General features: G+C 33.0%; 2 protein-coding genes across 9 annotated transcripts; one reads left to right on the top strand and one right to left on the bottom strand.

Moving 5' to 3' along the window:
* Nucleotides 1-749: 749 nt before the first annotated feature.
* On the top strand, nt 750-9,547 carry LOC133822092 (uncharacterized). Of its 5 annotated transcripts, XM_062254312.1 has the most exons (21): nt 750-889; nt 1,376-1,523; nt 2,581-2,618; nt 2,707-2,729; nt 3,360-3,466; nt 3,565-3,616; nt 3,697-3,781; nt 4,119-4,209; nt 4,574-4,612; nt 4,769-4,836; nt 4,941-5,003; nt 5,172-5,227; nt 5,315-5,388; nt 5,504-5,596; nt 5,681-5,782; nt 5,896-5,976; nt 6,069-6,160; nt 6,263-6,278; nt 6,368-6,478; nt 6,619-6,716; nt 9,259-9,547. In XM_062254312.1, exons 2-21 carry the CDS (start codon nt 1,419-1,421, stop codon nt 9,320-9,322), a joined length of 1,458 nt encoding a protein of 485 aa, XP_062110296.1. In that variant the 5' UTR covers nt 750-889; nt 1,376-1,418; the 3' UTR covers nt 9,323-9,547. The 5 variants fall into 5 exon arrangements, with proteins under 5 accessions (XP_062110296.1, XP_062110295.1, XP_062110297.1 ...); XM_062254311.1 differs by lacking the exon at nt 750-889 and having other exon boundaries at nt 1,214-1,523; XM_062254313.1 differs by lacking the exons at nt 750-889; nt 9,259-9,547 and having other exon boundaries at nt 1,228-1,523; nt 6,619-6,874.
* Nucleotides 7,749-15,885, bottom strand: LOC133822091 (ubiquitin-like-specific protease 1D). Of its 4 annotated transcripts, none has more exons than XM_062254307.1 (14): nt 15,389-15,881; nt 14,342-14,393; nt 13,959-14,053; nt 13,602-13,870; nt 13,425-13,473; nt 13,077-13,153; nt 12,952-12,984; nt 12,747-12,848; nt 12,335-12,437; nt 10,621-10,718; nt 9,707-9,829; nt 9,014-9,131; nt 8,442-8,549; nt 7,749-8,312 (listed from the first exon to the last, which is right to left on the bottom strand). In XM_062254307.1, exons 1-14 carry the CDS (start codon nt 15,740-15,742, stop codon nt 8,163-8,165), a joined length of 1,731 nt encoding a protein of 576 aa, XP_062110291.1. In that variant the 5' UTR covers nt 15,743-15,881; the 3' UTR covers nt 7,749-8,162. The 4 variants fall into 4 exon arrangements, with proteins under 4 accessions (XP_062110291.1, XP_062110292.1, XP_062110293.1 ...); XM_062254308.1 differs by having other exon boundaries at nt 13,602-13,867; XM_062254309.1 differs by lacking the exon at nt 10,621-10,718 and having other exon boundaries at nt 12,335-12,427; nt 15,389-15,884.
* Between the last annotated feature and the right edge of the window lie 7,940 nt (nt 15,886-23,825).

Genomic DNA, 23,825 nt, shown 5'->3' with positions numbered 1-23,825 from the left:
TTGAAAGTTGATTTCTGATAAAACTGTGCAATAATGATGTTTGGTAAACTTTCAGTTTTTTTAAAAAATAATTTTTTGAAAAAACTTTGCAATAAACTTATTTATTATATATTAATAAAAATAAAAATATTTAAAATAAATTAATATTACAATAGAATAAACCATATTTAATTCTTAAATATTTTTTGTTCAAAAAATATTTTTATAATTTATATTTATTAGATATTTTTTTACCACTTTAATATAGGGCTTATTATACATTATTTTTGTATCTTATAGTATTTTTAAATTATAATTTATCAAAAATATATTAATTTCATGTTCTAAAAAAAAAATAAAAAAAATAATTAAAGACATAAAAAGTAGTTTTGAAATCTATATTTGTAATTATATCAGGAAGGATATTATAGTACCATGATCATTATAATTAAAATCTTAGCTATGTCACTAGCTAGTTATAACAATAATTATATTATATAATATAATATTTTTATTTATGATCACCTTATTAATATCTTAACAAAATAAATTTAATTTAAGCATATAAATTTATTTTACTAAAATAAAATAAATATGATAAAACATTTTAAAATCATAATTTAACAAATACTCAATAGTTTTTCTCTACAGCACATCTAAAGCTGCTTTACTTCGTAGCGTAGACAAGTGGCTCTTAACACAAGTTTATCTCAACTTTTACATATGTGACGTTGAAGCAGTGAGAATTGGACAGCTGCTAAATGGGAGCCATAGAATCACTTGTTGGCCTTTGCCGTGGACAACACGTCTGGAATATTTTGGCCAGATATTGGTCTCAGAATCACTGTATAATATAAGAAAAGTTCCAAGGAAGCTCTTCTGTGTACTCTTTTTACAATTTCTTGGCCAGGTATTCGTCTTCACATAATATGAAATGTGAATATCATTCACTTATTTTATGTTTTGAACATATTTCTAAATGTGTTAATTTATTTGATTTAAGAGGGTATAGTATAAAGTGTATTAGCATTTTTCATAATATAATTATCAATCATCACGGACTGCTCATTGTGACAAATTCAAATGGAACATAAACACACAATCGATGAACTTTAAAAAAATTTAATAACAACTTCCAGTGAAATAATTAATAGCATATGCTATCTTTTTTTTTTATCTTATTTAGTAGAGAATTTAATTTTTTTACAAAAAAACCAGGAAAGCCAGTATATATATTATTTAATTAATGAATAATGCTAATACAAATTGTCTCGCTCCTCTCACGTTTTTCCCTCTCTTATTTCTCTAGTCCCACTCAGTAACCACCTCTCCTCTCCTCTCCTACCTCTCTTTCCCTCTCTTTATCTCTCTAATTCAAAGTTCTTCGGTCCTCTAGTTCTCCATTTTTCTCTTGTGCATTTTGCTCTATATTCACTACAATGGAAGCTCCTCCTGGCTCGGATGTGTGGGAGCTCATCTCCAAGGATCGCCGATCGCTGAAGCATGTTTATGATAACGTGCATGGCAACATCTATCTTGAACCGGTATCTCCTTCGTTTCCATACTTTCGCTCTGCGTTTTTACTCTTATCGTTTAAATATTTGTGTGTGGCTTTTGCTTCTCGAATCTTCGTTTTCGTTTCTGTTTCTGTTTCTGTTTCTGCTTTGATTTTGTTCTTTCGTCTTATCGTATAAATATTACTGAAATCACTTTTGGTTCGAATAAGAAGTGCCTCTCATACCGAGATAGGTGGGAGTGTCTGTAATTTTGCTTCCGTGAGTCCTCTAAATTTTTTTTCCTCTGGTTTATTCGGTTGTTTGACGATTTCTTTGAATTAGTTACTTGCTATACGACTCTTGGAAGTCTTTTTGCTGTATTTTTTGGTTTTTGAGAATTGTGTAATCGATTAATATACTCATATACTAAATATATGTTGTATCTTTAGTCGTTACTGTTTTTTAGGTTAATTGTTTATAATATTTATTTTTATTTCTTACATTTTATTCAATTGATATTCCTGATGGTACACGGAGTCTGAATAATTTCGTTGAATTTGATTTACCTATATATATATATATTTATGCTTATTGAATTACAGAGGTAATTATTGACTATTTTTACAATCTAATTGTCGTTTTCTCTCTGTGATAAATATTTTCCTAAAAATAATTGAAATATATCTTTTTCATGATTCAGCTTTTGGCTATTTCTGAATGTTGCTATAGTTGACATAATGATGAAGTAACCATTCGCCAATTACTACCGAAGATTAGAGCTCAGAAAATATGAAAAATATGAAATCCTTTTGAGCTTTGATATTTGAAAATACTAATCACCAAAGCCTTACTCTGAAAATTTGGTTTATGAACTGTTCTTTTCTTAGAACGGAGCATTAGTATTCAATTTAAAAACAACATATCGAAGATTAAGAGAAAGAATCTTCATATTTAATGATGAGGGAAATTTGACTAACAAAATATTGATTATGGAGGGAGAACCACTAAATTAGGCAGATTTGGAACTTAGTCTTGTTATTGCGTTATAATTATATATGCATATATTTAAAGGTGATACTCTTACTTCTGTTTCTGTTCTTTCTAGCTGTTCATGAAGTTCGTTGATACGCCACAATTTCAGAGGTAAGTTTGATTGATTTCTCAGCAACCACAACATTTTTGTTATTTAGCCATTGCCACTCTTTTCTGATGACATAACTACAAACTGCAGGCTTCGTGATTTAAAGCAGCTTGGTGAGTTGATCTTTGCTAAAAACATGTTTCTTTCTTGTCACTCATGTCAACAAAAGCAAAATTACAAAGAAACATTTAATTATAAAATACTGGATTTTGTGTATTTCAGATTTTAGTCTTGGCTGAACGAGTAAAGTTTGATACTCCAAAATGAGTTAGATTGACTTTGAAGGCTGACTAATTATGATTGTAATGAAGTTTTGAATTGTGTTTCTTAAAAAAAGCAACAGTCAAAATTTGGTGGAGTCTATTCCAAGGAAATGCCGTCTTTGTACTACTGTAATTGGAGCACTGAGGCTTGAGTTTTGTTTTCTTGCAGCTAGTTGAAGGACCCCTGGTTCTAAGCCTAGTTATTTCCTTCAATAAATTAAGATTCTTAGTTTCTTACCCAAAAAAAAATAGAAAAGGTGTCGGAATCCATTTATGATAGCTGTAATAGTTTCAATTAAACATCTTTTTCATGCACCCTTCATAAAATCTGGTTCTCGTAGATTAAACTGGTTTCAGAGGCAATTTGATGTGTCATTGTTCTGAGGAATGACTTGTTTGATTCAGTGTTATGTGTTTCCCTTCCATTTAAAAACTTTACTCATCTTTGACTTGTCTATCATTCTTTTTACTTTTATCCAGGTCTGACACACATGGTATATCCTGGTGCTGTACATTCTCGATTTGAGCATTCACTTGGGGTCTACTGGCTTTCAGGGGAAGCTATTAATAAAATTACAGCTTACCAAGTAGGACTTTGTTGTCACAGCTGTTCAATCTTATTCTTAATATTGATTTTTGTGCATAGGAATGAAAACATATTCTTCTTTACATGTCATCCTTGTAGGGGTTGGAGCTTGAAATTGAACGCGATGATATAAAGACAGTAAAACTTGCAGGTATGCCAACTTTTCCGGTCACAGTATACACTTGAGCTTGAGCAAACTAAATTGACCAATCTTCTTTTTGATATATTTAGGCTTATTACATGATGTCGGGCATGGTCCTTTCAGCCACTTATTTGAGCGTGCGGTCATGTCCATGGGACCTGGTGGCAATTTATGGTGACTCACAGTATTCAATCTATTTAGGTTATATTTTGCATAAATAGTTGAAAGAAGAATGCAATCTACACATCCCTAATCTTTCTGTTCACGCAACTTTAGTCATTTGAATTATAGCTGTTGATTCATCACTTTCCACACAAAATCCTTTGAATTTTTTCGTCTTCAGGGCATTGTGTATCATTCAGAAAAATAAAAATTATAAACTCTACATTATAGAAGCTGTGGAAAGCTTTAAGCATATCACAAACCTTTCTTTATCCTGTTTGTGACCAGTAATTTTTATTCATGAGAGAACCTCATATAGTTTTCTGCTAATATTTCAAATGTTTTGCAGGTGTCATGAAAACATGTCTGTAAAAATGGTAGAGTACATGGTTGATGAGAACAACATTGATATTGATCCTGAAACCTTGAAGAGAGTAAAGGTTAATTCTGCTACTGCATCTATATTGATATCTTCAACAGTCAAGTGCTCCCAGAGCAGTCTGTGTGTCACAGCTTATGAAATCCCATCACTTGGGGAAGAAAAAAAAACAATTTAGTATTGCCTCTTCCACATCTCATTGGAAAAGGATTTATTTCTGATAAGTGTGCTTTCAGACATATTTTATTGTCTCATCATTGATGTTCTACTACGGTTTGCAATTTTTACTAAGATCACTCCAACTTTTAAATGTTTAATACTGTCTCATGAAAGCTGGTAGATATCAGATATCAATACATCTTTTATCTTGATACTAGCGAATTTATCATTATTTGTAACTGATGAATTTTTGTTCTAATGAACAGGATATGATCACTTGTAGCCCTAAAGATGTTTTACAAACTGTAAGTTACATAAGTTCCTGAGGTCCAGTTCGATACCTATTTTTTGCAATACCTTTTAAAAATCTTCTCATGGTAGAATACTATTACCTTTATTTATGTATTTCCCTATTTTATCCTTTTCAATTTCTCTTTTTTGCCATTTTCTTTAAAATGTAGAGTCTGAAGCCGAAGTCCTTCCTTTATGATATTGTTGCTAACGGTCGAACTGGAATAGATGTTGACAAGTAAGTTACTAGAAATCAGCCTTGCTTTTTTACTTGAAGTATTATTTGATTGGATCATTTGGTATTTGAGATTCCATAATTGAAAGAATACTATTTGTTAACAGATTTGATTACATTGTGCGTGACTCTCGTGCCTGTGGTCTAGGCTGCAATTTTCATTTTGAAAGGTTTGCCATTTTCGGAAACCATTAACTCTTTAGCGCCTGTAGTTTATGATGCACTTTTATTTCAAGTTCACCCAAAATTTGTATGATTATTGGTCATCACAGGCAAGCTATGTATTGGTTGGGAGTTGGGACTGTTGACCAATATATGTTTCTCTTTTTGAATTGCAGGTTGATGGAAACTATGCGAGTAATGGATGGCCAAATATGTTACCGTGCAAAGGATTGTGAGTAAATTCTGAATATTCCATTATCATTTTTGGAACAACTAGTTGTTCCCCACATTTTTTATTTACTTTTCTATTTTTGAACAGATTTGACCATCCACAAGTTATTTGCCACTCGTGCTGATCTACATCGAACAGTCTATACTCATGCCAAAGTGAAGGTACTAGAAGTGTGCCTACTTTTTCTCTGGGAAGATCAATAGTTTATTTTATTCTATACGGATGGACCTTTATCAATCTAAGGGCTGTGTAACTTGGGTCCAATCTTTTTCTCAGGCCATAGAACTCATGGTTGTAGATGCTCTCAGAAAAGCTGATAGTTGTTATCAAATTGTGGCACGCGCCTTTCGACCATCTGAATTCTGGAAGGTGACAAGCTTCACCTGCTATTAGTCTAATGATAACTCTTGATTTTTGATGTTTATGGGATTGAGTGTTTATCTTCAAATACAGTTGGATGACTCGATTTTGAAAGCAATTGAAATATCTTCTGAACCAGAGCTCAAGGAGGCAAGAGATTTGGTTACACGCATTCGGCGTAGAGATCTGTACAAGGTACGCTAAATGTTAACAAGATTAGGAGGTAGCATTCAGACAATTTATCATGGCGGGAAAGAAATCTAGTGCCAAGTTTTGTTCACATTCTTACAATTTCATCTGATTTTCAGTTCTGTAACGAATTCTCTGTCCCGAAAGAGGAAATAAACTACTTCAAAGCCATCACCCCAAAAGATATAATCTGTTCCCAGGTAAAAAAAATAAAAAAATCTTATTAGATAGTATGTTCCAATTTGGAACAATTAGTGAGTACGTTGTATGCTAACTAGTAGTTTTCAATCAGAAATCCTGTCACGCTACATTAAAAGAAGAAGATGTTGCCGTGAGCAATGTTAAAATTGATTTGACTCGTGGAACAGATAATCCTCTACAAAGGTACCTGAGAACAAACCAATTATGCACTCTTTCTTTTCTTTTACTAGAATTTTCCATTATTAATTGGGGTGTTCTCTTTTCATGGGTCCACGCCTCGCTCAGCATCAAGTTTTTCAAGGTACGACTACCTATGCCTTTTGGTTTATACTTGTGTCGTCTAACTTTAATGCTTCTCAATAGTGGACTGAATAGTTGTGCTTTTATCAGGATTATGAGAGCTCTGAAACATTCCACATCGAAGATGATCGCATCAGTCACTTACTGCCTGCATTTTATCAGGATACGATAGTTAGAGTTTACTCAAAGAAGCCTGAACTGGTCTGTGAAGCTAAAACTTTCAGTTTGTTCTATCTCGGCTTTGTATATACTTACGAATTTTTGTATATATTTCAGAAATTAGTTCAGGATTTTTGTTCTATCTCGGCTTTGTATATACTTACGAATGATAAATCATACAGGTGGAAGCAGTATCTGCAGCATTTGAAAATTTTCAGTTGAAGACTTATGGGATGAAAAAACAGGTTCATGAAACGCCTGAGAAGAAGAAATGTAGAAGGTAAACACTGCTCAAGTGTTCAGCTCTTGTTTTTTTGTTGGAAGACGTTATATACTTAAACACATACGAAGAAAAGTACTCTATATAGAAAAGAAATGTATATGCACGTAAACCTTATCATCTCAGAAATTGAGTAAACTGTACATTTACTATCTAAATACCTAGATCAAATACACTGTCACTGCTGAATTTTGTAAACACCCCAACCAAATTCTCTGCTCAGCAAAATATGTTCTATGGCCATGTGTAATGTGTATGCCCATCTATATGAAATGTTAAAATTCCCTCCCAGGTTTCCATTTGATTTACAGTTTTTTTTTTTAATATTAAGATTGTGGTCAAATGTGCATATTTCTGAATCAAGTGTCATTCTGCATGTGTAGATTTTCAACCCCTTCAATCTTCTCATAACTTAAACCAATCCATAAAATGATCATTGATGTGCCGTACAAAAACACCAAACAAGTTTGTTACTCGAATAGTTGTACCACTCTAGGTGAGCTAAATTTTTTCTTAACAAAATTTACATAATTAACTAAAATGCCAATTTATAACGTCGTATCTCAAAGTCAAATTCTGATAACTCACCTTTTCTTTAAAACAAAAATTGTACAAAAATAATGGTAATTTATACCTAATTATCTCAAAGTTAAATGATCATATTACTCAACCTATACTATGAGTTGCCTCTAATGCTACTAAAGATCGCAAAGGCAGAAGTTTGCCTTTTATAATGATTGCTCTCAATCTCAAATTTGCTATTATAGCTTGTCAGTTTACATGGTTAGTGAACATTTGCTTAAAGAACAATCACTATCATCATCCTCATTTTTAGAAGAGCTTTTCTAAGTCACCAGAAATTAGTTTGGCTCTTATAATGATTGCTCTGTCTCAAATTTGCTATTAAAATATTAACGTGGACATTAAAAACTAATAGTAGAACTCGTCAGTTTACATGGTTAGTGAACATTTGCATAGAACCATCCCCAACTTTAGATGGCTGTTCTAAGTCACCAGAAATTAGTTTGGCTCTTGTAATGAATGCTCTCAGTCTCAAATTTGCTATTAAAGTATTAATGTAGACATTAAAAACTAATAGTAGAACTTTACATGGTTGGTGAACATTTCCTTAAGTCACCAGAAATTGTGACTGCGTGCGTCCCAGTCAAACGGGTCGGGTTGATATTCTTGAAATAATGGCATTTGCGCCGATCTATACAAAACTGTTCTCAGAGAACTTTATACAGCTGATTCGCCATTTACGACTTAAATGAATGTGTAAGAAGCAATGTATTTGCATGATGCATCATCAACTATGTGAACTATACAAAAGAGGCATTAGAGTTTGAGAAGCAATGTGCACCAATCTAACCTTTGAGTTCGCCTCGGTCCATTCTTCTAAAGTAATCACTTGAAGATTAAGGAGAGACCTCAGTTGCTCGTAATTCATTCTTCTAAAACAACACTAGGAGGTGAAGGTTGTGAAGACTCCAATGTGCAATTAGCTTTTGCATTTTTGAATTCTTCCGTGAGCAACTTTCGAATTTTCACCCTCAAACCAGAAGCCTCTTCAGGTTTAAACCACTTCCTCCCGAACTGACAAGTGCAAACATCATATAAAAATCAAAATTTATGGTAGAAAAAGAATACAACACAAATTGAAATTGAACAGTATGCAAGTATATCTGCTATCTCTATATTTTTGTTATAACTCTGTTACCGTACCATTGCTAAATCTTTCTTTTTTAGCCTTCCAGGAGCATCTTCGATAAACCGCTCCATGAAGAAAAGTACAAAAAGACCACAATCATAATCGTTTCTTTGTTGGGGAACCTGGTCGGAAACATTAGAAGAATCCAAGATAAAGTAGTAAGACTGCCAAACACTAAATATTGATCTATAGTGCCATTGAAAATAAGAGATTTGTTTATCGATTTCGATTCACAAGCTTATGGTCTGAAGCCCAAGATTGAATTCTAGCATACTTTGGTATTGCAAATACAAAAGGATCACCAAAAAAACAACTAAAACAATAAGCTTAGACTAGACAATAACCTTTTTTGAATGGATAAAATCCCTCCACCAGTATGTATCTTTTTTCAATCATAATGTGATTCAATCACTTTTCAGAAAAAAAAAAAAAAAAAACTAAAACCAATTATAATTTTATAAGGTTAAAAAATAAATGCAAGCAACAGAATTTAAAGTGTGGGTACGAAACACCAGTGTTATTCTATGAATACATAATTTAGATAGTATTTACAGCCATTTACGAATGAATTGAGGACAACATTTACCGAAATGATTTTATCTGTGATTTTGTTAGGAAGATTTCTCCATATGCTTTCCGCAAAAGGAAGATCTGAACTAGAAGTTCCTTCGTGATCCAAATACTGCCATTCTTCTTTCAAGAACCTACGATGAACATTTGACATACTTGTTTACAGGAAACTGATATTTTTCTTCCTAATCAATCAGAAATAATGTTTTTAACATTTCCTTGAAAAAAAGATAAGTCTGATAGGCGTCCTATATGTTTCAGGTATACAAGGCAGAACAAGACTAGGAGAATGATAACGGTCCTTAGTGAACACGTATTGAGGTAATGGTGCTCTGTTTCATTAGGAATTAGTCAGTGAGCTGTAAAGAGTGAGAAGGTGGTTATGCTTTGGGATTGGGTAGGGTGGCAGAGGTAGGCATTTTGTGTTGGTGAATTTTGGTGAGATTCGACTCTATGGAGAGTTTCAAGTCTCTCAAACACTTGGAGACCTTTTGTACTCATGCTAATAGTAAATAACATCACAGTCTGCCATGTTTGCCTAAATTTCTCTGCTCACCGTTTTACTGATTTGTGTGTTTGAGAGTGTACATACCTCAGATTTGCTATGTCAGTGCCTATCAAAGTCAATGGTTGAAAATTTTTACTCTTCATGTTGATGATGATCAAACCAAAAGTATAACTAAAGTTGGGAAAGTCTTTTATGTCTCACCTTTTAATGTTATGAAAAACTGATCTGCTTGAGTGAAGTCCTAATGAATCTAAATGCAGCACAATTGGTCCTGACTCTTCTTCCGGGTCTGGGTTACAAATAATCACCAGGCTCCAATGAAGACTGAATACACCGAAGCGAAAAAGAGTAAAAATGTGCATGGATTATGATTAAACAGAAAAGAATAGTAACAGAAATCATGGCTCGTCATTATTTCAAAAGTTGTGTGGAAGACAAGCATTCTGTGGGAAAACGCAAAATGAATTCACATACTACATATCACATATTTCACAAAACGAAGTACTAAAAAAAACACAACCCAATACAAAACATCATCAAACAATTAATTCTTGAGCATCATTATATTAAAAGTTCATTTATAATTTATATCAGTACTCATGAAGTTGCAATCAATCAAAATGTCAAAGAGATGCAACATTTATCAACACCTGGTAATTTTAAAAAAATTAGTATAAATTTTCTTTTTCATTTCCTTTTTCTATATCTCATGGCCCTGCAGCAGCCCACAGTATTTGGACACAAGAAACCCTAGCGACATTGCTAGGTAGGTAGATCCTCTATATAGAATCAAACCCTAAACCTCGTGGGAGCAAACATGGGCCACACCCTAACTAATTTTCTGCTAGCATTAATCAGGATTTGAGCAGATCAAGCAATTGAAGTACTTGGAACATTATCACACTCACATTGGGACGAAAACTCAATTCTTTTGGTTGGGACAAGATCAGTAATATGGATCTGGTGAGAACTCAAAAAATGGTTGCTGGAGTGAAGTAAAATTAAAGAAAAGCACTAAAGCATCTAGATGCCTCTAAGTGCAGCCCTTAGCATCTTCAAATGTTCTGAATCACATTCTAATCTTTTGAGCCAAAAAAAAGAAAAGAAAAACTTACTCTTCATTTATAGGAACAAGTATGTATTCCTTCTGAAATATGTTTACACCCTTCCACCATCTTCTGAATTTGGTAAAAATGTTATCCTTGCCACCCCCCTACATGTTACAATTAATTATTAGGGAGATTACAAAAGTAGGACAAGGAAGACATGGCAGTTCAACATCGTGAAATTGTTAGAGAACACAAGTTAATCCTGAAACAGGATCATAACTTACTTTTTTTTCCTAACAACTTCTTTACTCTTACCCGTTCGGTATGGAGGAAAGAAAAATGGGAGTATAGAAAGTGATAGAAAATAGGAGTGAGAGAAAAGAAAATGTGTTTCTCTTATCTTGTTCTTGCTTGGTATGAAGGAGGGAAAGAAAATAAAATAAAAGTGAAATTGTAATTAAATAATTTTGTATAAATTTTTTTGAATTAAAAATGAGTAAATTGGTAATTTTATTACCATGTATGTAGTAAAAATATTCTCCACTATTCTCCCCATTTTTGGAAGAACAAAAATTGGTGGACCCTACTAATTTTTTTCCACCCATTTTTCTCTTCCATCATCTTTTATCTCCAACTAAACAAACATTTTTTTTCATTCTCTTAACTTTTCTCTCCAAATTTTTTCTTTCATCTCACTTCTCTCCTCTACCAAACATAGGGTTAGGACCGTTTGTTAGGCTGGAAAAAGAGAAGGGACTGGACACAATGGTCCAATCCCACATTTGGATACTTTTGGGGACTGGATAGTCCAGTCCCTAAAAGAGTCTCCTTAGTTTAGGCTTGAAGTTTTTAATTAATTTATTTATTTATTTAACTTTCTTCAACAAAATATACATATGTATGATTTAAAAATATGTATCACGTAATATATATTTTATGCATTTTAATTTTTTTTTTTTTAAAAACTTAACTTATACTTCATTTAATTCTATAAATAGGCCATTATATATCATCTTAAAGTGTAATTTAGATTAAGTTGTTATGAGATTTTGGTCTCCAACTATTATAAACATCTAAGTGTGTATTTATTCAACATTTTCTCCTTATAGCTTATATTAGCCACACTTCCTTTGTGCGCAGTTTTCTGACCATAGATCTCTCAAATAACACAATAACTAACACACTCTACCTCAACATACAAGAATCGGAAATCACTTCCAACTCTAATTTAGACACTTCAGTTGTAAAGGACAAACTCTGGGAAGCCCTTCAGTTGGATACATTATTTGCCTGATATCTTTGTTTTTCTCTGTAGTCGAATAACTATACTTATTTTTGCTAGTATGATGTACAGTACCTTATCGGAAGTAGAATCTTTTGCTATTTTGGTGGAACTTTATAGGGCTCAAGCTCTTGATTTTCTGGTGGCTACTGTAGGATCAATCTTGCAGATTTTCATTTCTTTTTTTTATTACTATTATTTAAAGTTTTATTGTCAAATTTCCAGGAAAAATTGACTTAGCATGCTTTTAAACAAGACAATAAGTTTATTAAGTTAGAAGAAATTATTCTACCTTATTGTAAAAATTTGTTCAATCATAATAGTGAAGCAATCTATTACGACCAAAAAAAAATCAAATCCAGACCAATTCAATCTAGTCCTAATTAATAATTCTAATTTGTCCAATCCAATCCAGCGTGTCAAACAAGCCCTTATGTATAAAGAGCGGCCTCTAGAGGTTGAAGGTAGAGAGAGGGGGAAAGAATTAAAGAAACAAACCTTGTTAGATACAGCCTCTTTGAGCTTATTGTAAAAGTAGGTATTAAAAAAATGACAATCGTGCATTGCCCTATTTGTTGGAGAAGCATGTTGCTGTAGGTACCTAGGCAATAATCCAACAATTAGTAAAATATGTAGCAAAATGTTAACAAGAGATCTAATACTCCAAAAGGTAAGCTATGAATAATGCTTGCACGAAAGTCTCAAAACCATCATCAAACAAACAGTGATTAATGGTTTTCTTCAAGACCAAACCATTACCATGAAGACTAACTCTATAAACATTATGACTAGTTTAGCCTTTACAACTACCAGGAACCACAATACTAGAAGAAATCATATTTAAATATTAATTAGAGAGTACTTGAAAAGAAGAAAAGCAATAAAGAAAATTAAAAAAAAAAAAGTTTACCGCATGTAAAAGCACATGATAGTTGATGTCAAGTAGCATTGAGGAGCAAGGCAGTCAAAGTCCGAATATGAAATCTCAACAGCTTCTGGATCATCCCTAGAACTACATTTAGGGGAAGGGGAAAAAAAGGCACAGGATAAAGTATCGAATAATATAGCATTCAAGGAAGTCATTCTATGAAGTGTAAAAAACCAACTTCATATACCTTGATGGGTAGTAGACCTTCACCTCTTTCATGCTGAAAAATTATAAGGCAGACAAATAAATAGTCACATCAATGCATATTGTAAAGCTGAAATATGTAGTAAAAAAAAGTTTTGAAATAGTTACGATTCATCATGTTTCTCTATTTGCTCCATTGTCTCTTGAGGTTGAGGTTCCTCCTCATCTAGAACAATCGTCTGTCCCTGGTTGAATTAAATTAAGGTTGATTAGTTTAATCAACAAAGATGAAACAAAGTGAATAAAAGCTTATTATGGGCCAGCACTATGTGATTTTTCCCTCCTATCCCATATGGGGGAGGGGAAACACGCTATTTTTCCACTAATTTTAAGTATTGTATATGAGAACTTAAGTATCCGTGTGTATATTTGGCAGAAGAAAAAAAAACACAACTCCAGAAGTCAGGAAGCTATTTTGTCAAGTTTGAGAATTATCGAGCTCATTAAGAAATATACCCTTCTGGCCCTTGAATCATAAGAATTCGAGACTGGAAGATCATCCTTCCTATTGAGAATAAAACAGTAAATGGTTATTAAGGCAATTCCAACATGCTTAAGAAACGGAATTACACAAGCAAAAATCATGACTTGGAATTCCACAAATTCATCAATCACTGAAAGAAGATGACTGACTTTTTTGCATGGAATTTAGACTGGTTTTCTTCATCATCTTGAGACTGGGCGAAAGAAGCTCTGCTCGTTTGATTACCATTTGAAAGACCAAGCTGACCTCTTTTAGAAGAGCAATTGCTATAAAATTTTCTAGGCGAGACTCTTGTTGATAATCGATTATGCTCTTGTTTCTGCAAGAACGCATTTTTGTTTCTCATTCTTTTACTGTTACATGGACCCAACAATGACATCTCCTTTTCAAATGCATTGACTGTCTTAGAATCTGACTGCTTCAAAAATTTACGAGGATAAGCATTTACAACACAAGGTTGAGAGAAATACATGATATTGGATGGAAAAGAAAGTTAAGCAGCATACATGGTCGTCCATCTTCTGAAGAAAAGATGAAGTAAAAGTAGACTGTGTCTGGTCTCGAGATGGCATACTATCTATTTTGAAGTCTTTCGAACCACCTAAAATGTGCATTTAAGAAATTACAGCACAAGAATGCATGAGCCATGCTTCACAACAGACTACAGACCTAATTATTGCCTCCATGTTTACAGTGTTTGTTAATAGAATTTAATACTCTACAGAAACAGCAGAGCATTAAGGCACTTAAACAGCTAAATCATGATTGATGATCAACATACAGTTTTCCAAACAGTCCCATAATTGTCAGAAAACAATACATATCATGTAGTGGAAATTGTTCAAAAATCATAATTGCCAAGAGATCAAAAAGTTACTGAAAGTCTCACCCACAATGCTAGAGCTTAAAGACTGTGCAGGGTTCTGAAGTTCATCAGCTTCCTGTTGAACGGAAATTAAAGATACTAAGAATTTACTACAAAGATGATTGCAAATTTTCAAATTTGAAGTGCCTGCTAAGAACTCAATTTGAACATTCACAACTCCAGTTGCCAGTTAACCTAGTAACATTAGAGTTTGCAGAGTAATCAATTTAAAATTTTCATATCAAAACTTCTCATTTGTTTTGACAACCAAAAATCTAAAAGAGACTCCCCACTTTCCACTCCCTTAAGGTAAGTTTGGAAAGTATGATGAGATTGCATAAGATTAAAACATATAAAAGAAATGAAAATGATTGAGATGATCATTTGCCAACAATAAATTAAGAGAGAAAACAGTTGTATGCAAAATTATAAATTTTTTTTCTTACCATGAAATATAGACGAGGAATTGAATAGGAGAAAATTATCACATTTTTTCAATAGAATGAAGTTGTCTTGGATTAATTTTTTCAATATCCTTTCCAATTTCACAATAAAATCACATCAACCCTACTCTCCAAACATAACTTTAAGGTCCATTTCGGATAAGTAACCATGGCCTAACTAAGAGTGCAAAGTGCAAAACAAACCCAAATTCAAGCAATCAAGTTGTGAGCATTTTTTAAAACAAGTTGTGAAGCAAGTACATCAGACCCATCATAAAAGACTCCTAACAAAACTATCAACTTATTACCATTAGTAATTTGCTGAACCCAAAATAACTTGAAACCCCTAATCAGATTTTTCTATTTTTTTTTTCATCCCATTTCTTTCATGGACAAACAGTTGACACTTCTAAAGAAGTTTGCATTTTTTTCCCTTTGTTAAACCCTCAAAACTCTCATAATCTGATAGTAGCCACACCTCCTTCCGATGACAGATACAGAGGTTATCAGTTTGAATGTCCCCAGCAATAAATAAATTAAAAACAAAAAACAATCATAAACAAAGCAGATTCCCGGAGAAACTCAAACAAAATCGATATGAAGTCCAAAAAAGAATCAAAATCAAAACCTCCACGTGAATCGTCTCAACCCGCTTTCGTTTCCTCCGTTCCCTCTCGTCCTCGAGTGACTTGAGAGAATTTTTTAGTTTTTCCCCTTTGTCAGGCAACCTGCTGAGGACTCCATTCTTAATGTTCATCGCAGTACTCTTAATCCTCTCGTTAAGCTCATGATCGCTCAACTGTGCGATTGCCTCGTTTCGTCGATCGGAACTCATTTCCGGCGAAAGCCTCTGAGCCTTGCCGGTGAGGGTTTCGGAGTTGACGATGAGTAAAGGTGGCGGGTCGTCGTCCTTGGTGGGAAGCAGCTCGCTCCAGTCAAGCTTCAGTGGCTTCTGCTTCTTCGCTTCCACCTCCTCTTCCATGCATAGAGAGTGAGAAGAAACCACTAAAATGGGTTCGGCCACACCGAATCGCTTCCCCTACTCGTTGCTGCTCTGAGTTTCGTGTCGTGCCTCTTTTCTCGATTCTCTTTCTCTTCCCCTTTTTCTCTCCCTATGATTGAGTCAATAAAAAAATTATAACGGTGGTGAAATAGTTTTTTTTTTAAGGTCATTTTACAAACAATTAAAAAAATATATATCATTTTTAAATTGAGTTAAATTTAACGTAGTTTATAAAATTGGGTAATTCTTTGCGAGGGCTCTCAAAAAGATACCTATTACGTAGGGCTCTTTTGTGTTTCTCCACTTTTGAACAGTTTTCGGTGCGATTTTTTTTTATGACCGTGTATATTGTAGTTATTTAGAGCATCCTGCAAATTTTCAGAAAATTCTGAATAATTTACAGTGCCGAAAACTAAGTTCAAACATGCTATTTTCCACGCACATAAAAAAATTAGTCACGCATGCAATAATCTATTTTCGGCACTGTAAATTATTCGGAATTTTCTGAAAATTTGCAGGATGCTCTAAATAACTACAATATACATAATCATAAAAAAAAATCGCGCCGAAAACTGTTCACGGGTTGAGAAACACAAAAAAACCCTACGATAGGGCTCTTTTTGAAAGCCCTACCAAAGAATTCCCCTATAAAATTTATGATAATATTGTAATTAAAAAATAGGGTAAATTATATTTGGATAACAAAATAGGACTATTTATTTTTATTATAATAATAATACAAAATATATACCAAAATAAAAATATTAGTATTTTATTAATTACAGATAAATAAAATTTCTTTTCATATTTGTCTGTCATACCAATAATTTACCATATATTATGCTACAATAATAAAACAAAAAATAAAATAAACAAGTATAACTAATATCAACCAAAATAATCGACCTAAATTGTATCATATGGGATTTAGAATCAGTAGTCTTGGCCTTATGTACCTCAATAATTTTTTCAGTTAGTATTTATTGTTCTATGTTTATCATGATACCATATACAAGCAATATGCATTAATTTTATTTATAAAATTTATTAATTATTTTTATTAAATTTATATTAATGTGATAAATTTTGAAATAGATATTTTATTTTAATTAAAAAAATTATTTATTTTTGTTTAAGTTTATGTTTGTTGTAGTTTTTTAATTTGACAGTGACAACAATAGATTATATATTATATATTTAATGTAATATTAAATATTATACATGGATTTTAAATTTAAGTTTTGAAAAAAATAATAATTTGTTGCTAATTCACAGTATATTATTTATTTGTTTAATATGATATTATTCGTGAGTTTAAGTTTAATGAAATTTTATTTAAGTTATAAAACATAATTTTATTATTTTTAAATAATAATTATTAAAATATATTTTAATTTGTTTGATTATTTATTATTTTAAAATAATTATCATTGTAAAGTATCTGAAAAATCTGATATTTTAATTTGTTAAATTATTTATTATTTTTAAATAACTATCATTGTAAAATATCTCAAAAATATCTTATTTTAATTTTTTTAATTATTTATTTGATTTGATTTAAGTTTAAGTGTTTACAAACTACCGTTAAATATAAAAATATTCTATTGAATATAAGAATATTCCGTTAAAATTAACATTAAAAAATAAAAAACCGTTAAAACCAATAATTTTTGTTATCTACACACTTATTATATAGAATAGATGTTATGTTTTGTTTCGTTTTTGTAAGACATGAGAGTGTGTCTATTATGTTATATTTTGTCTTATTTTGTTTCGTTTCGTTTTTGTAAAACCGTACGAATTTCGTGAACTTGGATGATAGCGGCAACTTATAGATAAGTTTATCTTAAAACATTGAAATCTAATTTTTTTTACATCTTTAGTTGATAAAATCTAGACTATGAAGAGTTTTTTTTATATAAATTTATATATTGATTGATTTATATATTAGTTACATTTCTATCGGTTATCATTTAGTGTTGTATTGTTCTTGTAGGAAGTTTCCCAGTCATCCAAGTAGATGCGGTAGCTTTGCTAGTGGTTTTGGGTTGGTACTTTCTACTCGGACTACCTTTACATTTTATAGAAGAATAAGAAGAAAGAAAAAACAATGAAAACACAAACTCTCACACAACCAAAGTGTAGAGTAGCGGGGATCACCAACTTGAACAAGGTTCAAAACCTTTGTCCAAAAGCTTATTTCCCCCTAACTCAAGCACTAAGGGATCTCTCTCAGATATTGGAAATGCTTTATGAAATTATCAAGCCTCAAGGTGTTTCTAGCCAAGTGCTCTAATAGATAGAAAAGTTGTATCTTACAAGTGAGCATTAAGCTCCTATTTATAGAGTTTTGAGACACCATTTGAATTTCAAATTCCACCAACCCCCATGGCTGTTACCAATGATTAATTGGATGTTTATGGAATTAAAATAGAGATTTGGGAGTTATTTGCCTGATGGAAACGTTCAAAATAGGATAAAACTGAAGTTTAGAAAATGTTGTCAACCGCTCAGGCCGCGACCTGAAAAACATGGGCCGTGCCCTACGATGTTTTCTGCCTCTTGGGCCACGGCCTGAAAAACATAGGCAGCGGCTTAAGTCGTTTTTTCAACAACCAATTTTCCAAATTTGCCAAAACATTCCAAATTCATTCCCACTTGATTTTGTAACTTCCATACACATTATGAGAGTTAAAAGCACATCTCTAACATCCAAATCTCTTATGGCTTTTGAGAAATTCAAATCAAAATGTGTAATATCAAATCTACACATTATTGGGTAATATTTGGGAGTTACAAGTTTTTTTTTTTTTGTAACTCCAAAATATGTCACATTTGCCACACACATGTGTCCAATTTTTGTGACTCTCAATAATATGTTACAAGGTGTGACAAATTACATTATGTCACATTATTTAATCTAACATTATATTATTTAAAATAATATAACAATAAGTCTTATACTTTGTTAGGAATAAAAAACATATTTGAAAAATTATAGACCATCCAATTTATATTTGATCAAATCATTATATTTGTATGAGCATTCCTTAATCCAGTTTCTTTTTCAGGTTCCATTTTGGAAAAGAGCTACCTAGCTATACTGATATGTGAAAATCGATATTGAGTAAGTTGGTACCAGGTAATTAGCAATTATATTGGAGGATACTCTAGCAGTGTAAAGGGCTACCATCAGTATAAGAGTTATAGCCTCCATTATGGTTACAATTTGAAAAAGGCTACAATTGCCAAATATGGGCAATGACCCTAGCTTTAAAAGGCCAAAAAGAAACGTCAAATTGATTACACATGCACACACATATGCCTGTTGACTAAACTGTGTAAAATTGTTCTAAGACTCATACATATAATGAATTGATTAAAATATGTTTTGTGATTGATATTTTTTTTTCGAATTATGGTGACTTAGTATTTGAATTATAACTCAATTATCTAATTTGTGAAAAATGTGGTTATCTTATTTCTCTTGAACATGACAAAGCATTTACATGGACACATATGGTATGACAATTAACTTTTTATTTTCGGCAATTTTTTTAAAAAAATAAAAAAACATAATGTTAAAATAAAATCTGTTTTTGACCGTGTACTTAGAAAAAAGTTTGAAAAATTAATTGATGCAATTTATTTGTTTTATCTCAGTATATACAAAATCATGCAAAAATTTTGGCATGTATTTTGAGGTGTGAAAGAATTTGTTTTTAAAAATGAGATATTTTGGCATGTATCACAATAAATCTGGTTACCCATTTTCGAACTTGCCTCATTTGTGCACCAAATACTCTATATATTCGAATTCACTTTGGTTGTTTCATTCTCAGTGTTTTCTTGTTTTTCTCTCTCACTTATAACCAAAGTGTTTAGGGTTTTTGTTCTTTGTGTGTTTCACTTGTTTCATTCTTAGCAGCCATGAAGACCCGAGGTCGTGGTTCATCCTCCAAATCTGTGAAGTCTTAGAAGGAGACAGTTCCTGAGTCAGTTCCCACTGCCACTCCAACTGCTCCAGCATCTATCTCTGTTGTCTCACCTCCTACAGGGCGTCGACCTAAGACCACAACAAGAAAGAAGGTTCTTGCTCTTCTGGGTCCTGAAGGAGCTACTTTGATTGGGGCTACGAGTAAAGGAGTTACCTTTCCCAATCTTGATGCTCAACAAAACCTAATATTGGCAGTTCCACTCGCCTCATCCGAAGGTCAAGTAAAATCCAATCCTGCCTTGAATACAAGTCCTTCCCAATCAGTCTCCACTGAAGCTGTGTCTGATCCATTTGAACATGACTCTGAATCTTTGTTATCCCTTAATGTGTTGAGCCCCAAGGCAAAGGGAAAACACAAATCCAAAGCCGCTGGAATAAAGAGAACCAAGAAGGCCAAAGTAGCTCTGAAAAAAGATACCAGCTCCATCTCTGACTCATCTCCTTTATCCAGATTCAAATTGAAGGCAAAAATCAACCCACCTCCTTGCACCTCATCGGAGGATGTTTCTCTTGAAGCCAATTCCTGAAGTTCCTCTTGAAGATTTGGAGGAGGAGATTGAATCTGAAGACGACCCATCAGAAACCACTCCTATGACATCTGACCCAAAGGGCACAACACCATTGGCATTTCCCAAATTGTCTACCAAACTCACTAAACAAAAAGGTGCCCCTGTCCGTACTTCAGGTTCTTTCAAAGCTCATTCTCTTACTCTCTGTTTTAATGATAATGAGAAGAATATGCAATTTTATGAGCATCGTCCCTTTATTAGTGAGCGTAATTTCCTTTTTGCTCCTCATCGTGTTTTTGGCGTCTTACTTACTTTAGAGGAAATGGGTTGGTTACGATCTTTGTCTGGCTTTGATGGGTTTGTGCCTCGGGTTGTTAAGGAATTTTATGAAAATTTGAATGATGAGTTGTTAGATTAGACTTCTTTTATGTTTCATAAAGTGTATGTTAGGGGTCATTGGTATAAGTTTAGCCCTACTGAAATTGCTAAGACCCTAAATCTCGTTCCTGATGAGATTGATGATTCTATTGAGTTTGCAAAGGATTATATCTTGTCTGAATTGGTTGGTCAAGCTATGGTGTGGGAACCAAGCGCCTCTCTACGAGTCTCGGATCTTACTCACTATTATGGTGCACTTTTCAAATTTGCAATGTTTAACTGGATGCCTACTACTCATTCCTTGACCATCACTCAAGATATGGCTTTTCTAGTGTTAAAAATTGGGACTGGTGTCACCATCGATCTTGCTGCTGTTATTTTTTATCAAATCATGTCCTTGAGTGGTGCCAAACACAAGGGTCAACACTTGATGTTTTCGCAAGTCATTTACAAACTTTTGGACTCTCAGCGTCCTTTGAATAAGTCCCATGAGACCTTGACTTCTCCTTTGGTTGGCCTTACCTACACTGTCAAAGATGACCATGCTCTGTCCATAGTTCGAAAGGTCAAAGGCATTAATTTGGCTGGTTCTGGGTCTGGCAATGTCGCGTCTGACACTCCTGCTGTCCCGACTGCTCTCGCTTCTGTCCAGACAGGAATTGCAAGTCTCTCCGAGCGGTTCACTCACATGGAGGATACTCAGTGCCAAATTCTTGCTTCATTGGCCATTATCAATGCATCCACCACTCCAGCTCCATGATGGTTACCATTCCTTTCGATCTTTTTTTATTTGCTTTTGATAAATGTAAAAGAGCACTAGATGTGTCTTTCTTTTGGTTTCGTTTCCTTTGTTCTTTGGCATTTTCTTAGACAATGAGGGGGAGAGAGAGTAACTCTATTTTTAGTACTTTGATTATGTTTGTTGACCTGCAGTTGTTCATTGTTTTTGTTAACTGTTTTTGTCTTGTGCTTTGGTTATTTTTGACAGGGGGAGTCATTTTGTGACACTTGTGAATTTAAGCACTCACTTGTGTTTTGCAGGGAACTTTTAAAAATAGATATGCTTTGTCTATAAAATTTCCAAAGGGGAGATTGTAAATCCTAAAATTGGCATATTTTATAGAAATATCTTTTTAATTAAAAGATCAATTTTTGTTTCCCTTTATTGTGATTTTCGGAATTCACTTTCCCTTTCTTGTGATTTTTGGATTATTTAGCTTCCTTATTTACCTTTATATTATCACAATTTGATTATAAATGGAAGTTATATCTTGCAAATATTCAGTGTTTACTCAAAGTCATTTATGGAATATTTGAGTGTATATTTTCGTGCAGCTCAAGATTATAAAATTCAGGAAACTGAATCTTTGCTGTCATTAATTATTTTTTCTATCTTGCGCATTTTGATCTAACATAGGTATTAACTGTTTCTACCAAAATCGTATCTGTCGGATCAGTATCTTCTAAAAAATGCAATTCTTCATCAATCAAGAATATCTTCAAATATTCTTGCCTTTATTAGGAGATTCACTCTCAGCCTTTATGAGCACGAAATTGACTCTATAAATAAGTCTCTGAGGCTTTGAGAAAAAGTGAACTCTTAGATGCATAATTTTATGAATGTATTATAATATTTGTGAGAGGTCCTTCTTTGTATTCAAGATCATAGTATTCACGTGATCTTGTAAAAAAATGAGTGTTTAGTTTTTGTGGTGAGTTTATACCACGTTCATGAGTGAATACACTTTGTAATTTGAACACAACTTTTATAATCTTCGGGAGAGGATTTTTACAAGCCTTGCATCGGGAGGATGCAAGCACTCGCTGGCCATTGAAGGGAGTTCAAGTAGTTGAACGTTTCAATCAAAATCAAATTGGTGAAGAGAAATAAAACAAAGTTACGGCAAATCTTAAGAGGGAGTCTTGTTTTGTATAAGTCAATATTTTGTACTTGTGATTCTTTATTAATTGATTTTATTCTCTGGGTGTGCCCACAAGGAGTAGGTTATCCGAAAGGGTTTCTGAACCTTGTAAAAATTCGTTGTTTTCTTTATTGTTTTTGCACTGTCTTTTTATTGTGTTCAGTTTCTATCGTGACAAGTTCGGATTCTGTCATGACAAAACTGAAATCTGTTTAAATATTTAATTACCATTCCACACTTTAATTAATTCACTTGGTTTAATTAATTTGGTAATTACTAAAAACGAAATTTCACACATAATTTATTAAAAATTGGAAATTAAACTTGTTAAATAACAAATTTGAATTTTTCTAAAGAAAATAGATAATAAATTAAATATATGTTAAAGTTAAATACTACACTTTCAAGTATAAATTTATGAGAAATTAATTTAAAAAATACAATAAACTTACTTTTTGAAAGAATGTAATCTCTTGCCTTTCTCATTAGTAACGTCAGATTATATACAATGTACAAAGAGTAATCTTAGCCTAGAAACTAGGAACTGATTAGCTAAGAATATGGACATAATATTTACAAGATAATCTCCTTAACAAATTATGAGATAAATACAAATTATATACAAATATAGAATATATGTATCATATATTCTAACACACCCCCGCAGTCGAAACGGGAGGATCTCGAACGCTGAGACTGTCTCGAAAATCTTCAAATAAAATACGAGGTAGGCCCTTCGTAAAAATATCGGCGATCTTATAACGGAAGGGAACATGTAAAACTTGTACTTCGCCCTTAGCGACCTTCTCCCTGACAAAATGAATGTCCATCTCAATATGTTTGGTACGCTGATGTTGTACCGGATTCCCTAATAAGTAAATGGCACTCACATTGTCACAATAAACCAGAGTAGCCTTATGAATAGGAAAATGTAGTTCAAGCAATAAATTTCGGATCCAACAAGAATCAGAAACAACATTAGCTACTCCGCGATACTCAGCCTCAGCACTGGAACGTGACAAAGTTGGTTGTCTTTTGGACGACCAAGATATCAAGTTGTCACCTAGAAAAACACAATAGCCGGAAGTCGAACGTCTAGTATCCGAGCATCCTCCCCAATTATACAAGTGTATACCATAAGATAAAGTATCCTGCAAATAGCGCAAAATACGTTTAAGGGCACTCATATGCTCGCTCCTGGGATCATGCATATGTAAACAAATCTGTTGAACTGCATAAGAGATGTCAGGTCTGGT

Source organism: Humulus lupulus, chromosome 3, assembly GCF_963169125.1.
Source record: "Humulus lupulus chromosome 3, drHumLupu1.1, whole genome shotgun sequence".
Taxonomy (NCBI): Eukaryota; Viridiplantae; Streptophyta; class Magnoliopsida; order Rosales; family Cannabaceae; genus Humulus; species Humulus lupulus.
Note: the sequence above shows the minus strand (reverse complement) of the source record. Positions and strands in the feature narration are given on the sequence as shown.

What these genes read in the sequence shown, in the direction of transcription:
- LOC133822092 (XM_062254312.1), top strand. Translation starts at nt 1,419, where the DNA reads ATGGAAGCTCCTCCTGGCTCGGATGTGTGGGAGCTCATCTCCAAGGAT. An exon ending in ATAAAATTACAGCTTACCAA is followed by an intron (nt 3,467 to 3,564) that starts GTAGGACTTTGT and finishes TCATCCTTGTAG; the next exon opens with GGGTTGGAGCTTGAAATTGA. An exon ending in ACTGGAATAGATGTTGACAA is followed by an intron (nt 4,837 to 4,940) that starts GTAAGTTACTAG and finishes ATTTGTTAACAG; the next exon opens with ATTTGATTACATTGTGCGTG.
- LOC133822091 (XM_062254307.1), bottom strand. Translation starts at nt 15,742, where the DNA reads ATGGAAGAGGAGGTGGAAGCGAAGAAGCAGAAGCCACTGAAGCTTGAC. An exon ending in TTTAAGCTCTAGCATTGTGG is followed by an intron (nt 14,054 to 14,341) that starts GTGAGACTTTCA and finishes TGCACATTTTAG; the next exon opens with GTGGTTCGAAAGACTTCAAA. An exon ending in TCACAGATAAAATCATTTCG is followed by an intron (nt 8,550 to 9,013) that starts GTAAATGTTGTC and finishes GTTTCCGACCAG; the next exon opens with GTTCCCCAACAAAGAAACGA.